We start from the raw sequence: 16066 nt of genomic DNA, 5'->3' as shown, positions 1-16066 counted from the left end.
GCAGAAGGAGGCCATTTGGCCCATTGAGTCTGCACCAATCCTCCGAAAGAGCACTCTACTATGGCCCACACCCCTGCCCTATCCCTCCAACCCTAACTAACCTGCACATCTTTGGACAGTGAGGGACAATTTAGCATGGCCAATCCACCTAACCTGCATCTTTAGACTGTGTTAGGAAGCTGGAGCAGACACGCGTGGCACTAGGAGAATGTGCAAACTCCACACAGGCAGTAACCCGAGGCCAGAATTGAACCCGTATTCCTGGCACTGTGATGCAGCCGTGCTAACTACTGTGTATATGTGAAGCTGCAATGGTCTCAGTAACACAAAAAAACACACAGACTGGCTATGGTCAAATACACTCTCCAATCTGAACCCAAGTAATTGTGGATCACTCCTCTAAATCCCCCCAGGTGACTCTTGTACCGTGAGCCAACTTGTCTCAGTGAACCTCAGCTCCCGCTTGAATGAGTTCAATGCTTTCAAAAAGACACACTTTCAAATCTTCTTTTAAACAATGCATTCTCTCAGTTCTTTGGATTGTAAAATTCACCCAGGTTTTCCAAACTATGCTTTCAAACAGAGCATCTGCTCCAAGGAATTCAGCATCCAGGTTTTACAACTCCCACTTCAGGATTTCTTTGTCTCAACTGTTGCACCAATTGTTCACAATTGCTTTAACTATCGATTCCCAGACACTAAAATAATAATCTTTATTAGTGTCACAAGTAAGCTTACATTAACACTGCAATGAAGTTACTGTGAAAATCCCCTAGTAGCCACACCACAGCGCCTGTTCGGGTACACTGAGGGGGGATTCAGAATGTCCAATTCACCTAACAAGCACATCTTTCAGGACTTGTGGGAGGAAACTGGAGTACCCGGAGGAAACCCACGCAGGAAACACGGCGAGAACATGCAGACTCCGCACATTCAGTGACTCAAGCCGGGAACCGAACCCGGGTCCCTGGCACTGTAAAGCAACAGTGCTAACCACTATGCAACCGTGCCGCCCATATTAAGATGGCATCAAACTTCTGATTTACCTCTGAAGTCTGCTTTCCCACATTAGTTCTGGTTACTGCAACTATCTCTTTCACTCACAACACTTTGTCTGCTTTTCCCTTGAATTGTCCTCGGAACAATGCATTATTCAGCTTCTGGATCTCTTTTCTCTTAACTTCAGTCTTCCTAAGACGTTCTTTCTGTCACAATTCCCTGGTTGCCTAGACTGTATCTGGTTATTTGGGAAGTCTGCTTCTTTGCAGCTCCCTTGACCTGTCCAGCTTGTCTTTTCCTGGCAGAGTTGAAAGATGTTCACTCCCCGGAGTCCTATCTTCAACAGCCAACAAATTCAGCTGAGACTAAACTCTAAAGCCTTTTTACATTAAAAGGGTCCCCAGTTGCGAAACAACGGTCACACACTTCAGCTAGCTTATTTACTTTTCACGCCATGACCCTCTCGAAGCACAATAGAAGCACAGTTTGAATTGAGCAAACACATACACGTACAAACACCTTTGTCCAGCATGAATCTAACTATAGGTTTTACCCGTCCTTCCACAGAAACATTAAATTAAACTCACTTAGAACTATTCCTTATTTCTAATGTTTACCAATACAAATAAAAATCTCTTAAAACTACCTTTGTTTTCCTAACAGTTAATATTTTCTGATCATACTTATGGCATTTTTGAAGCCATGCACAGAGGACTTTGGCAGTGCAGTGGAGTGTGGAGCTGAGCAGGGAAATGAAGTTGGTGTATGGATTTTGCATCTTATCCACCTAATTTCCAATTGGCGTGGGTAGGCTGTGAATTGCAACCCGTTTTCAAAAGTCGGCCAATGAATTTCACCCCGTTAGATTGCAAGAGTAACTGAACTCTTCAAAAACCAAACCAGAAATAACATCAGCAGATGATATTTTTAATTAACTTATATTTGGAAGTGTTTTTATATACTTTTTGGATAAATAAGTACCAAACAAAATTTTTGGGTTTCACTTGCTGTTAGTACTTTTTATTGTTTAATAGGCTTTAAAAAAAACAAAATTGGCCTGTATTGAATGATTTACTGACATTATCTTGATTATTATTTTCAGATGCAGTTATTCTCAACAATATTGTACAAAGTTTTGGTCTTTTAGACCTTGTTAAAAAGGTTTTGGCAAGTCACAAGAGTCAAATGGATCGTTCCCGAGAGCAATACACGCGAGATTTAGCGGGTGAGTTTTTGTGCATTAATGTTCTGTTGCTGAAAGTTGATAAAGTTCTGATTTCACTGTTGCAAAAAGCAGAAATTCTTCTTTTGTGCTAACCGTTGGGATGTTTTTGGAGTGCCTTTACATTTACTCCTCTTTCAGAGGGAAGAGATGGGAGATAATCTGTTTGTCTGTCATCATCAATAGTACTGTGCAACCAGCTTGTTGGGAATACACAGCTTGAAATGACTCCTGCCTCCCTGTTAGTTAAGTGTTGATCTCCCCTCAGTACCTTCCTGTACATTACAGTTATGTGGGAGGGATTGTAGATCGAATCATCATTCCACCATTCTATCATGTAAAGTGTTTGTACTTCAACCTGAAGCTATCCCCTAAACGCTACAGCTTCAATGAAGTTATTGTCAATATAATTTTATCATGCTAAATTCTGGGAATAACAGCCTGTATGGCATCATCCTCTATGGGTGTACCACAGAGTGAGGGAGCTTCCTCAAACTGATGTTTTTAACTAGTCTATAGACAGAATATTGGCAATTGAATGGCTAACGTAAAGAGATGTTAAAGAGAGGAGACCAATGAGGAAATGAAGAATCAAACTAATCAGGGTCAGCAAAAGGTGCGTGGAAAGCAAAAAGAAAATATTTAGGAACAGTTAAATCAAGATGTATCAAAGGACTATTTCCATGGGAAAATACATCAGCCTGGATTTTTCAGTCAGCGACGAATGAATGGTGCTTGCTTTTTATTACGAATAGTCACACAGACTTTTGGTGGGCTTTTGTGTAGCAACATAAGGTAGAGAGCCATTTTATTGTTGCACCCTCTACAGATGATCTGGGATCTGCATGAGTCGTCAAGCAAAAGCATCGCTCCTCGATGAATTAGATGGAATAAACTGTACCCGGCTGCTCAGACTTTGAAATTTGCTCGAAGGTGGGAATAGGGGGAGGGATGGCGATCTGGTATCATGCAGAAAGGCCAGAAGTAAATTGAATGCCTCCGTCAATGAGCCACTTCATGAGCATCTTACCTTTGGATTTGGTGTCCAAGGTTCAGAAGAGGAAGTTTGTGAATTAAGTTGAGATGGGAAACAGGTTGCAGCACAGCTCAATGATGTCTCCCTTGATGTAGTGCTGGCGGCTGTGAGCAACCACAGAGGGGATACTCTTCTCCAGTAGTGGGGGATCATACCAAACTGGTGACAGCAAAAAGATATGACTGAAGGTGGCTTGGGTGGGTTTCCTCTGGGTGCTCCGGTTTCCTCCCACAGTCCAAAGACGTGCAGGTTAGGTGGATTGGCCATGTTAAATTGCCCTTAGTGTCCAAAAAAAAAGGTTAGGAGGGATTATTGGGTTACGGGGATAGGGTGGAAGTGAGGGCTTAAGTGGGCCGGTGCAGACTCCGTGGACCGAATGGCCTCCTTCTGCACTGTATGTTCTATGTTCAAAGAGGTAATTGGCATATGTTTGGTGCCACATTCCTTGATTCAATGCAGGAAGCGCTTTAATGACCTAACCAAAGAGGAGAACAATTCCACATTCCCTACATTCTGCTCAGGAAAGAGGAAAACAATTCCACATTCCCTACATTCTGCTGTGCACATTCCTACACTCACTTGTTCAACCTAGTCCACATCACTCTTCATACCCATCTTCTTTGCTCCTGCATCAATCCTTTTATACTCTCCCATTGATTGGGTGAGCATATACCATTACACTCACTCTCGATAAGTCTAATACTTTCCCTTGTTGTAGGAGAAAAGAACATAGAATCCAAGGGTTCATAGAAAGGGCCAGAAATGTGTCTCCAAAAGTGATTCTCCAGTTTACAAATGTAGAGGAAGAGGCACGGGATGTTGGAGGTGTTTCAGCAACCCAGGTTATTGAAGATGGGGAGCTCCCAGCTATGCTGTGATACAATTAACTATTAGTGACCACATATCAGATGGCATTTGGTCATATTTTATTCACTGTGGAAATCAAGTAATATGATTATCTCTGTAGAAATTTGCAACATTTCTACAATGCCAATACTGTTTCATATCTTTTATCTCTGCTGGGGCCTTCTTGCATGTAACAGAAAGCGATGGAGATTTCTGATGATGTTTCCTCAGTGGTGCATCTAAGGATGCACCATCACAGGATTCATGCAACAGCCCAGATACTCGCACTTCAGTGGGACTAGTTTAGAGAAGCAAGTGTGTTTTCACCTGGTGACTCGCACCAGTGAACAAAAATCGTAGCAGGTGTGTTGTCCATCCTTTAAGGTGCAGATGACCATGTCCATCATCTGAGGTGTTTGGGAGGGTTCGGAGGGTACATAGGAGATTGCAGAGACTGACCTGTGCCCAGAAGATTCTATTGCAAATAGGACAGTTTGCAACAGATGATTGAGGTTTGGCCAAGCTGCTGGCTTGGGATGTTCTCTCCTGTGTCTCTGATACGTCCTTGCTCCGAATGAGACCACATTATTTTTTTATTTGGTTGTGCCAGGTGCAGCAATCCTGGGTGAACTTGTTCCAATATTCAAGGTTGATATCAAAATTCCTGTCAGAGTGTCTTTGTCGCGCTTCCTTTGACTACCATGAGAGGGCACCCCGTACTTGAGCAATCCATAGAAGATGTGCTTTGGTTAGCGACTGTCAGGCATTCGAGCTACATGGCCAGCCCGGCTCAGTTGTGACTGACCCAGTGTGGATTCTTGGCTAGCAAGCTTGCATGAACACCTCAGTGACTGGTATTTTGTCCTGTCATCTAATCTCCAGAAGCTTCTGAAGGCAATTCAAGTGAAAAGTGGTTGAGCTTTTTTTTGGCAATATTCGCATGAAACCTGCTTCATACCATTAGTTACTTGGAATAGTTCTGAAGACGCACCATCATCCATAACATGCACAGCTGTGCTGTCATTGATCTGTTGAACTGCTGTTATGCATTTCTCAAGGCAGAAGAATTTCTTCATTATCCTCATGGCCGCCTGTGTTGAAAACCTTGATCAGGTCAACAAATGTGGTTTAAAGTACCATGTTCTGTCCTTGGCACTTCCGCTGGTGCTGTTTAACTGCAAACACGTCAATGGTTCCTTTTTTATAAAAATATTCTTTTCAAGGCATTTTCACATCAATACACAAAATATCAGAAGAACAACAAAACAACTCAATGAACAACCACAACCTGCCTGCCACGCTGATAACAACACCCCACCACATCCCCCTCCCCATTTTACCCCCCTCCTCCCTTGCTGACCCCTCAATTCTCCTTCAAGAAATCGATAATCGGCTTCCACCTCCAGGTGAACCCGTCGGCCTACCCTCGCAGAGCGAACTTGACCTTTTCCAGCCTCAGGAATTCTACCAGGTCGCTCACCCACACTCCTGCTTTCTGCAGCTCAAAGTCCTGCCATATTTGGCAAAATCCATATCCAGGCTATCAGGGAGGCAAAGGCCAAGACATCGGCCTCTCTCACCCCTGGACTCCCGGGTCCTCCGCACCCCAAATATCACCACCTCCGGACTCTAAACCCCTCCCACACTCAACACCTCGGACATCATGTCCGAGAATCACTGCCAGAACCCCCTTAGTCTTGGACACACCTAGGCATGTGGACGTGATTTGCACCCCCTCCCTGCGCACCGTCCACACCTGTTCTCTACCCCCACAAAGAACCTGCTCATCCTCGCCACCATCATGTGGGCCCCATGCACCACCTTGAACTAGATGAGGACGCGTTCCCCCTCTGAGACCTCCCCTCCCAGCTCCTCCTCCCATTTATGCTTAATGTCTCCCACCAGGGCTCCCTCCCACTTCATCAATTCCTTACATATACTGACACTTTCCTCTCCTCTATTTCATCCTTCGCTAGCACCTTGTCCTGCAACCCCAGGGACAGCAGTCGGGAAAGGGCGGCAACTCCTTCCTGACAAAGTCATGACCCTGCAGGTACTAAAGCCATTCCCCCTGGGCAATTATACACGTATATGGGGGCAGCGAATAACGTCACCTCTGCATAAACGAAATGTCCTTGTAGTTTGGTTGGGGTTACAGATGTAGATGATATTTCCCTTTTCCATGTCCGTCGCCGATGTCACTCCAAGTGAGGCGAGGCCGAAGATTACACAGGCGGTGCGTAGCCACCCCATCATGCTTCACACCTGTAAAACAGCGCTGGGGAAGGGAGGCAGGTTAGTAACTGACCTTTTTACAGTGGTAGAAGTGGTCCCAATTTACAGTCTTGGAGGTGGACCCAATTTACAGTGGTGGAGGTGGACCTAAGCACTCCGCCCCTCCACTTTAACTGCAGTGGGGGTGGTAAGGAGAACTTGGAAGGGCCCCTCCCACCGTGGCTCCGACCCTTTCCTAGTCCAATTTTTGACCATGACATAACTACCAGGCTGCACTGAAAGTGAGCTAGGTAATGGGGGCGGTGGCGGGTGAGCCGCGCGGACCTGGCCATGGAGCTCTTTGAGGACCTTAGTGAGGGCTAGAACATAGGTGGTCATTTCTTCAGTCATATGGTGAAACTGAACCAGTCTGGGAATATGCAGGTTCCAGGGAGTTCTAAGGGGCCTGCCATAAAGGATCTTGGCAGGAGAGAACCGTGCCGGTCCCGCAGGTGTAACCTACAGCTGGAAGAGGGCAACGGGGAGCAACTTAAGCCATGTCAGTCCCGTGTCTGCTCTTAATTTAGCCAATTTAGTTTTGAGGGTCTGATTGTGTCTCTCAATCAACCCGGCCTGCGGTCTGTACGCACAGTGTAACTGCTGGCGTATGCCCAACTGGGAGCAGAACTCTCTATTAATCTGTCCAATAAAATGAGGCCCGTTATCAGAACTTAACTGAGCTGGTGTACCGTACCGGGGAATGATTTCCCGCATCAGAACTTTAACCACGGTAGCAGCTTTATTATCGGTAGTCGGATACGCCTCGACCCATCTGCTGAACACATCCACAATGACCAAAACATATTTATAACATTGACACCTTTCTAACTCAATGTAATCCATTTGGAGCGTCTCAAAGGGACCATTGGGCAACGGGGTTTGCCCCATATCACAAGGGATACCTTTGCCAGTGTTATATTACTGACAAATCAAACACCGATTATTGATACCCTGGGCCAACCCCTGCATTGTAGGGTGCCACCAAGTGTCCAGCAACAAATCACTAGTCCCCCGAGCCCCACAATGAGTTGCAAAGTGTAAACATTCGATGACCCATAAAGCCAGTACATCAGACATACGAGTCTGATGTGCTGGCGTGGTCCATAAAGAGGAAACAGAATATGTACAACCTAACCATTTCCACATTTGTTTATCACTCTCCGAAGCGTCCTCCTGTAACCTTATGACGTCTTGGATGGTTGGCATTGGCTTGTCAGAAGCAGACTTATTTATAGCAGATCGTTTAGTCTGACTTAACATTTTAGGCACCATCACTTGCTGAATTTGCGCGGCTGTCCGCGCTGCACAATCTGCTTGTTCATTACCAACGTCAACTGGGGTCTTACCGGTTGTATGGGCAGCGCATTTAATGACGGAAATCTGCGCGGGCATAAGGAGAGCTTGCAGTAGGTCATTAACTAAACCCCGGTGGGATATTTCCGTGCCGGCCGAGGTAAGGAATCCCCTATTCTTCCAGAGCTGTCCGAAGTCATGAACTACCCCAAAGGCGTATCGGGAGTCAGTATAAATATTTACCCGACGATCTACCCCAAGTATACATGCACGGGTAAGGGCAAAAAGTTTGGCTTGTTAGGCTGAATAAGGGGTCTGAAAAGCAGCCACTTCTAGAATCAGACCATCCTGATCTACGATTGCGTAACCGGACAGTCTCCGGCCAGTGGGGCTTACTAATGCACTGCCATCAACATACATAATCATGTCAGGTTGTTCTAACGGAATATCGTTCAGATCTTCCCTTATTGTGGTAGTTTCCTGAATCAAGGCTAAACAGTCGTGGCCAGGTGCGTCTTCATGGACAGGGGGACCGCTAAGAAAACAGGCTGGATTGATAGTGGTACAGTATTTAAATGTCAGATGTGGATTGTTTAAAAGGTATATTTCATACCTATTCTGATGAGCTGCGGTAAGATGCTGAGTCTGCAGTTACCCCAGTAGTGCGATGACCGAGTGGGAGCTATACACCGTAATATCCTGTTGGAGAGTTATATTGGCAGCAGCCTGCAAACTATTGTATATCGCTGCCAAGATCTGGGTGCAAACAGGGTGGCCCAATGCCACTGGATCAAGTTTGGAACAGTAATATGCTACGGGCCGGTGCTTATCCCCATGTTGCTGGGTGAGTACCGCTGTTGAACATCCTTCCAGAACAGTACAGTATATCTGGAACGCTCGGTCGTACAGGGGCCTACCGAGGGCCGGTGCTTGTAACAAGGCCTGCTTAAGGCAACGGAAAGCTTCAAGTGCCTCGGTGGTGAGAGTAAAATTCCCCCTTCACTAGTGTAAGGCGTCAGCAGCTTTGTATAGACAGCGATGTTTGGTATCCACTGCCTACAATAATTCACCATACCCAGCCAATGTCGGACCTCCTTGGCTGGTAGGGGCGGGGAATTAGCATATTGGTTCAATCCTACTGGGTTCGAGACTTCTTTCTGTGGCTGTAAGTAAAACTCCTAAGAACCTGAGCCACCAGGACCTTTGATTGTGAAACAACATAACCCAACGAGGATAGGTGGTTTAATAACTGGATCATCCCTGTTACTGGGCTCGTCGGGACGCGCTACCAATATGTCATCTACATACTGCACTAGAGTGGAACCATGCTCCAATGTCAAGGCCTGGAGTTGGGTCTGCAGACATCTGGAGAAGAGCGTAGGTGAGTTGACGAACCCCTGAGGCAGTCGGGTCCAGGTCTACTGCTGTCCACTGTAAGTGAAGGCAAACAAATATTGGCTTTGAGATGCGAGTGGAAGGGCAAAGAAAGCGTGCTGAAGGTCAATTATGGCGAATACCCGGGCTCGAGCTGGAATTTGAGCCAGTATGTGGGCAGGGTTAGGGACGAGAGCATGTAACAACTGTGCTATGGCATTGATTGAACGTAAATCCTGTACTAATCGGTACTGATCTGGTTTGGCTGGTTTAGGCACAGCAAGTATGGGGGTGTTACATTCTGATTGGCAAGAGACCAAAATACCCTGTTGCAGCAGCTCTCAGATTAATTTGTCTATAGACGGGGCAGTTTGGGGTTTCAGGGGGTATTGCCGAATGGAAGGCAGCGTTACATGGTCCTTAATCGTTACCTTAATGGGTGTAACATTTGTCTGTCCCACTTATGATGGGCATTCCGCCCAGACCTGTGGGTTGACATATTCCAAAACGTCACGTCCCAGGTGATGCTGAAGTCGAGTGTTAATCGTTTCAGGGACCTCAAAATATTTTATGGAAGTGCCGTCTGGCGTGACTTGAAGTGCGTACTCTGTTGGATCTGAATGATCCACTGCCCTCCTTACCATAGGCCCCAGATCCTTGGCATGGTACTGGTCGTGGACCTGACGTTTAATATGAGGGCCTACAGAAGCTGACTGTGGCCATAGATATGGTGGTATTGTAACAAAATCGGCTGTACCTTCTTTTCCCGTGACTGTGGCTGTAATCTTGACTGGCCATTCGGTCCCAATTAACGGCCGGTATTTGTCCTCCAACTCCCTGTTTTGTCGGGTTCTGTCATAGGCCAGGGTAACGTGGTGCAGTGAATGTTCAATGTCTAACGTCCACCACTGGGGAGTGATAGAAATATAGCACTGTTGTCTCATCCTCCATGATTGAACCGTTACCCCTTTGTCTCCGCACTCTAGCTGTACATAGTACATAGAACATTACAGTGCAGTACAGGCCCTTCGGCCCTCGATGTTGCACCGACCTGTGAAACCAATCTAAAGCCCATCTACGCTATTCCCTTATCGTCCATATGTCTATCCAATGACCATTTGAATGCCCTTAGTGTTGGCGAGTCCACTTCTGTTGCAGACAGGGCATTCCACGCCCTTACTACTCTCGGAGTAAAGAACCTACCTCTGACATCTGTCCTATATCTATCTCTCCTCAATTTAAAGCTATGTCCCCTCGTGCTAGACATCACCATCTGAGAAAGAAGGCTCTCACCGTCCACCCTATCCAATCCTCTGATCATCTTGTATGCCTCAATTAAGTCACCTCTTAACCTTCTTCTCTCTAACGAAAACAGCCTCAAGTCCCTCAGCCTTTCCTCATAAGATCTTCCCTCCATACCAGGCAACATTCTGGTAAATCTCCTCTGCACCCTTTCCAAAGCTTCCACATCCTTCCTATAATGCAATTGTTGCTATTTGACCAACTGGCCCAGTACAAACATAATTAATTTTGCCAACTGGACCAGGTCAAAGCTCATACGATTCTGATTATTATGTAGAACAGACTGGCATGTTCATTGGCACTTGTATTCCACATAAAAGTACACCTTTGTATAGATCTAGTTCATCAAAAGCAATCAGTGATACTCGTACTGACTGATGTGTGATTTATCCGTCAAAGAATACATTAAAATATTTATGTATCATTAGCTGGAAGATACACAGTAAATCTCGGGCCAACAAGTTACGGTCCAATCCAGTAGTCACCACAAACTGATGATCCACAGACTTATTCTTGTAAGTGACTGTCACAGGTTCAGAAATAGGATACTCACACACCTGTCCTTGGAACCCCGACAAATGCTGGGTGTGGTTGGATAGTGGTAGTCGAAGTTCTGATTGCACCAAAGACATGGCTGCTCCAGTGTCGATTACAAATGGGCAGTTTTGATCTCCTATTTGCAGAGAAATAATAGGTTCCCTGTCCGATTGGAGAGTCCTTATGACTAAATTAGCTAGTCAATCTTGTGTTGGGAAAGGGTTTGCCTGGGAGAAGTCAGTGTACCTCGTCTGTCCTCCCCTTGGTGGGTACCCCCTCTTTTGGGTCGGGTAGTCTCCTTCTGCTGCCTGTCTTTTAAAAGGGCATTCCTGATGCCAGTGATCTGCACGGCCGCAATTAAAACCTGTATTGTTCCCTCTATATCTGCTCCGTCCTCTTTTCCCAGTAGGCCAATGGTCCTTCAGAGGGGGCGGCAGTTGTAAAGCGGTTGGTGCATACTGTGGGCAGTAAAGCGGAGCTGAGGGTCCATTTGGGTGGGTTTGATATCCTCCCCCGTGTTGATCCACCCACCCAAGGTCACAATATTGGGGTTCCAGCTGGTAAGCCACCATATCTGCCGCTGGTTGGGGTCTCAGATCATCCTTTTTCATTACATACTCAGTCTTAATCTTTGTAACTGAGCCTCCTTCCTGGCCCACCCCCTCTTTCCAATAAAATCTGACTGCCCTGGCCATCTGAGAAGGGCCGTTCTCTGTCCAATTCACATTATTACATTTCACGGCAGTAGCCACGGAAGGTGGTAGGCAATGCATTAACATAGCACAATATCGAGGGGAATTCTGACCATTTTGGTATTGCAAGTCGCCTGACTGCCCACGGTAGATTTCATTAAAATGTTCCAGAAATTCCTCTGGCTCTTCAGTCTTTTTAGGTTTGAGGTCTAAGATAGCAGAAATGTTTATGGGCTTTTGAAATGTGACATTCAAAGCATTCAGGATTTGTGCCCGTCCATCATCGTCCAAAGCATGGGCTTGCTGAAGTGCGGCGTGGCTAGCATAATTCAAGTGATTGAGATGATTGCGGTACTCTGCTGGGGTTAAAATATGCTGGACTAGAGCCCAGAGGTCCCTTGAATCAGCTTGATAAACTGAGATGGTAGTTCTCAGATAGTCCACGAAAGCAGCAGGAGATTCCTTCCTGTCTGGGATTGCAGCCAGAATAGCCATCTTCTCACTGGGTCTCCATGGGAAATAAACGTCTATCGTGGGCTGGGCGGCTGCTGTTACAGCATCAGGGTTTGGTATTTTCCTATTAGGCAACTGTCTCAGAGTCTCACTAGGGGGCGCTCTAGCAGATTCCTCTGGCTCTTCAAAGACTTCGACGTCCTTCCCTTCCACTAGGGGGAGCTCCAGCTCCTCAGAACCATTCCCATCCTCTTTCTTTGTTCTCATACTTTTCTGTCCTACCATATCGGTCTGAAGGGATCCAGGTGGTATACGTGATTGTTTCTGGATAGGATCAGGCCCCTCTCTCATTGTCCGAGATCGGGTCCTAGAGCTAACTGGGCTTGTTGAACAGAGCTCCCCTTCTCTAACAGACGGTGAAGGTGCTGAAATAGGACCCAAGCTATCAACCAAAGGGGCTGGAGAGGCTGGCATGATTTGAATCTGGGGAGCAGTGACTGGATATAAATTATGATACCCTAGTGGTTCCGGAATTAGTGCAGACAATGCTACTGGTGCAGTCAGGACTCTGGCCGACCTGGTCCAATTCTCTAGGTCCTCATCTGCGTCTGTCAATGCAAGGCCAGCCATTGAACTACGTAGCCAATTTTTAAAACTCGAGTCCACCCTCTCTTTGCACGCTTTTTGAATGCACACTCCTTTTTCAAGATCTCCAGAGTTTTCTGCTTCCCCCTTTCACTAATTGGAATCCCCATTTTAAGGGCATTTTCTTGCCAACTTGATAACATGATCTTATCCCTTTCCTCTTGACAATATTGTCTCCATAATCAAATTAATTCTTTTGCTTTCATACTTTGGCTCTTTTTCCAGATTTTTCCCTGAATTTTCTTAATGATGTCCAGGTCTTTAGTGCCCCCTAGTGGCCATTCGTCACCCAATTTCTTCCTTAAGGTTACTGACGTTTTCCTGAAATCTCTTGCTTTATCTGGATAAATATCACATAATATTTGCAATGGAGTGCCTGGATCATTCGTGTTATCCAAGCAATTCCCCATAATCTCGAACTAATCCGTAAGACTGCGTTTCTCGCCACTACAGTCCAAGGATACAATTTTAGCTTAATCAACTATAGTTTCCAAAACACTCACACGTGGAATTAAATCAATTCCAAAACACACACACATGGAATTAAACCATCAATTTGATGTCCCATCAATTCCAAAACTACACACATATGGAATTAAACCATCAATTTAATGCCCCATCAATTCCAAAATTAACCCAAAACCGAACAACAATTTATGATATCCCATCAGTTAAATCTTCTAATCCCTAGACTGACCTTTGATTTCGTCAAGACGATCTTTCCGTACCAACCGCGAGTGATCAGACCATAAGAAGAGGGGAAAATCAATGCGTGGTCATTTTCCAGCTACACACATTGTGGGCCCTTTCCCACTTTCCTTGTCCAAAATCAGTCTAATTCTGATTTCGCAGTTGGTCGGTGACCGTCTGGAGAAATCCCGGGTTTTCGGCACCAAATGACAATATTGAATTCTTTACCCGCCAGTCTGGCCTTAATAAAACTTGAGATGGATTTGTAGGTATAGTATTATTTATTTTAACCAACTTGCAAGGCTGACTCGCGTCACAGGGACACAGAACACAGAAACTGTGTCCTGGACCCCTTGGAAAACGAATGAGGTCGGAGACAAAGGGATCTCTGCAAATACATTCAAATGGCATCAGGTTTCACATACACAATTCCCATAGGTCACCCTATACCCCTCCTGAACTGGCCATACATCCTAATTGGCTCACTTCTCATTCCTTAACCCTGGGCCTCTTGTTACCCAGCATCATTTTCCCCTCCTCTACCAGACACCCCTCCCCCCTTCCTTGCCATGCTTTCTGAAATCCTTTGTGCTTTGTCCTTTGTGAACTCACTAGAATTAAACTGGCCTACATCTACATTACTGTAACTAATATTTAAACTAACTATTTTATATCACATTCGTCATTGACACCCTCGATGACTTTGGGCTCCACCGGTCCAGGCTCGGGTCCAGGACCGTATTAAAATCACCCCCATGATCAACCGATGCGAGTCAAGTCCGGAATCTTCCACAACACCCGCCTCAAAATCCACGTTGTCCCAATTCTGGACAAAAACGTACACCGGAGCCAGCGGCATTCCCTCCGATTTCTCACTAACCAGCACATACCCTCCCCCCCCCCCCCCCAGATCAGCCACAATACTCCTCACTTAGAATGTCACTCTGTTATTGACCAACACCACCACCCCCTTGTCTTCATATCCAGCCCCAAATGAAATACATGCCCCACCCATCCCTTTCTCAGCCTCATCTGATCGGCCAACTTCAGGTGTGTCTCCTGCAAAAATGCCACGTCCACCTTCAGACTCCTCAGATGCGTGAGCACATGCGACCGTTTCACTGGCCCATTCAACCCCCTCACGCTCCACGTGACCAGCCTAGTTGGGGCCTCTCCACCCCCTTCCCCTGCCGATCAGCCATACCCTTTTTGCGGCAGCCCCCGGTCTACATCATACGCCCTTCCAGGGCTGCCCTCGGTTGTCCACTGCCAGTGAGCCCTTCTCAACTACGCCACACCAACCACACACATGTCAGCATCCCTACCCCCCCCCCTCTTAAACCAAAGAACCAACCCCACCCCCCAAGGTTTCCTCTTGGCAACCCCCCACCTCGCTCCCGTTAACTAACCCTCACAGCTAGCATGATGACCCCCGCCCAAGGCCCCTGACTTCTCCCCTGCCCACCAGTCTCCTTCCCCCCCCCATTTCCCCACCCCAATCATCCCGACCATCAACCCCCAAAGAGTAACAAAAGGCACGCTGCTCCCCCGCCAAGTCCTCCCCCAAAATACCTACCCCCAAACAGTTTAAAAAGCACACATATCTCCTCCAAAGTTCAGTGTCCTCAAACTCTCCCAGTTCATTGTCCCTCATAAAGTCCACCGCCTCCTCTGGCATGTAAAAATAAAGCTCCTGTTTCTGAAAAGTCACCCACAGGCGTTTCGGATATAATACTCCAACCTTCACCCTCTTCTCATATAGGGCAGCCTTGATCCGGTTAAACCTGATCCTCCTCTTTGCCAACTCCGCACCCAGGTCTCACAGCTCACTTCCTTCCCAGATATATGTCTTGGCCTGCTTCATTCACCGTAGAATCTTTTCTTTATCCAAGCAGCGATGCAGCCGCACCACTATCGCCCTCGGCGGCTCGCCCACCAGCAGCCTCTTCCTCAGCGCCCCGTGCGCTCAGTTCACCTCGAGAGGCCGATCAAAGACCACTAACCCATCAACTTCCCAGCATACTTGCCACATACACAGTGGCCTCCGGACATTCAGCGCCTTCAGGCATCCCAGCAATCCTCACATTTAGCCTCTTGGAGTGGTTCTCTAGGTCCTCCACCTTCTCCCTCAGCCTCTCTAGCTTTCCCGCATCACTCCCAGCTCCTCTGCCAACGAGGCCATCTGCTCCTCTTGCTCCCCACTGTCTCCTCCACTTTCTGAATCACCCAGCCCTGGGACTCCAGCCTCTGTGCCACTCGCTCGATCCAACATCTCAGTGGCTCCACCATCTTGGCCAGGTCCTCCAGGACCTCTTTCCTCTGCAGCTGGAACTTGTTATTCAAAAACTCCACCAGCTGCTCCTTCGACCACTGGACAGGCAGCACTCCCCCCTTGCCCTCTGCCATCTTTCCCTGTGGCACACCACAAAAACTCCAACTACACTTTCTTTCTCTTGGCACACCTCGTCCGCTGATCCATGCACCAGCCACAACAGAATATTACCTTCCCTGGGCAGTCCTGCACTTTTTGCCCTCAAATATCACACCATTCGTGTGGGAAAAGACCGAAAAAATCCACCGTGAGCAGAAACCACCAAATGTGCGACCACTCATTCCATGTCCGCTTTCGGACGTACGTCAGTGGTTCCTTAACCTTTTCTGAAACAGGACCTTTGGCAGCATATCCTGGTCGAAATGTTGCAC

The 16066-nt window shown here is 46.8% G+C and overlaps 1 protein-coding gene across 2 annotated transcripts in view; it reads left to right on the top strand.

Annotated features, from left to right (window-relative positions):
- The window catches only part of gmeb2 (glucocorticoid modulatory element binding protein 2), a 119314-nt gene that overhangs the window by 86738 nt on the left and 16510 nt on the right, over positions 1-16066 (top strand). For both annotated transcript variants that reach the window (XM_072514777.1, XM_072514776.1), the window contains exon 9: positions 2102-2224. In XM_072514777.1, the coding sequence (XP_072370878.1) occupies positions 2102-2224 (123 nt within the window). The remainder of the gene's footprint in view (positions 1-2101; positions 2225-16066) is intronic.

Source organism: Scyliorhinus torazame, chromosome 8, assembly GCF_047496885.1.
Source record: "Scyliorhinus torazame isolate Kashiwa2021f chromosome 8, sScyTor2.1, whole genome shotgun sequence".
Taxonomy (NCBI): domain Eukaryota; kingdom Metazoa; phylum Chordata; class Chondrichthyes; order Carcharhiniformes; family Scyliorhinidae; genus Scyliorhinus; species Scyliorhinus torazame.
The sequence above is the reverse complement of the archived record's forward strand: the minus strand, read 5'-3'. Positions and strand labels throughout refer to the sequence as shown.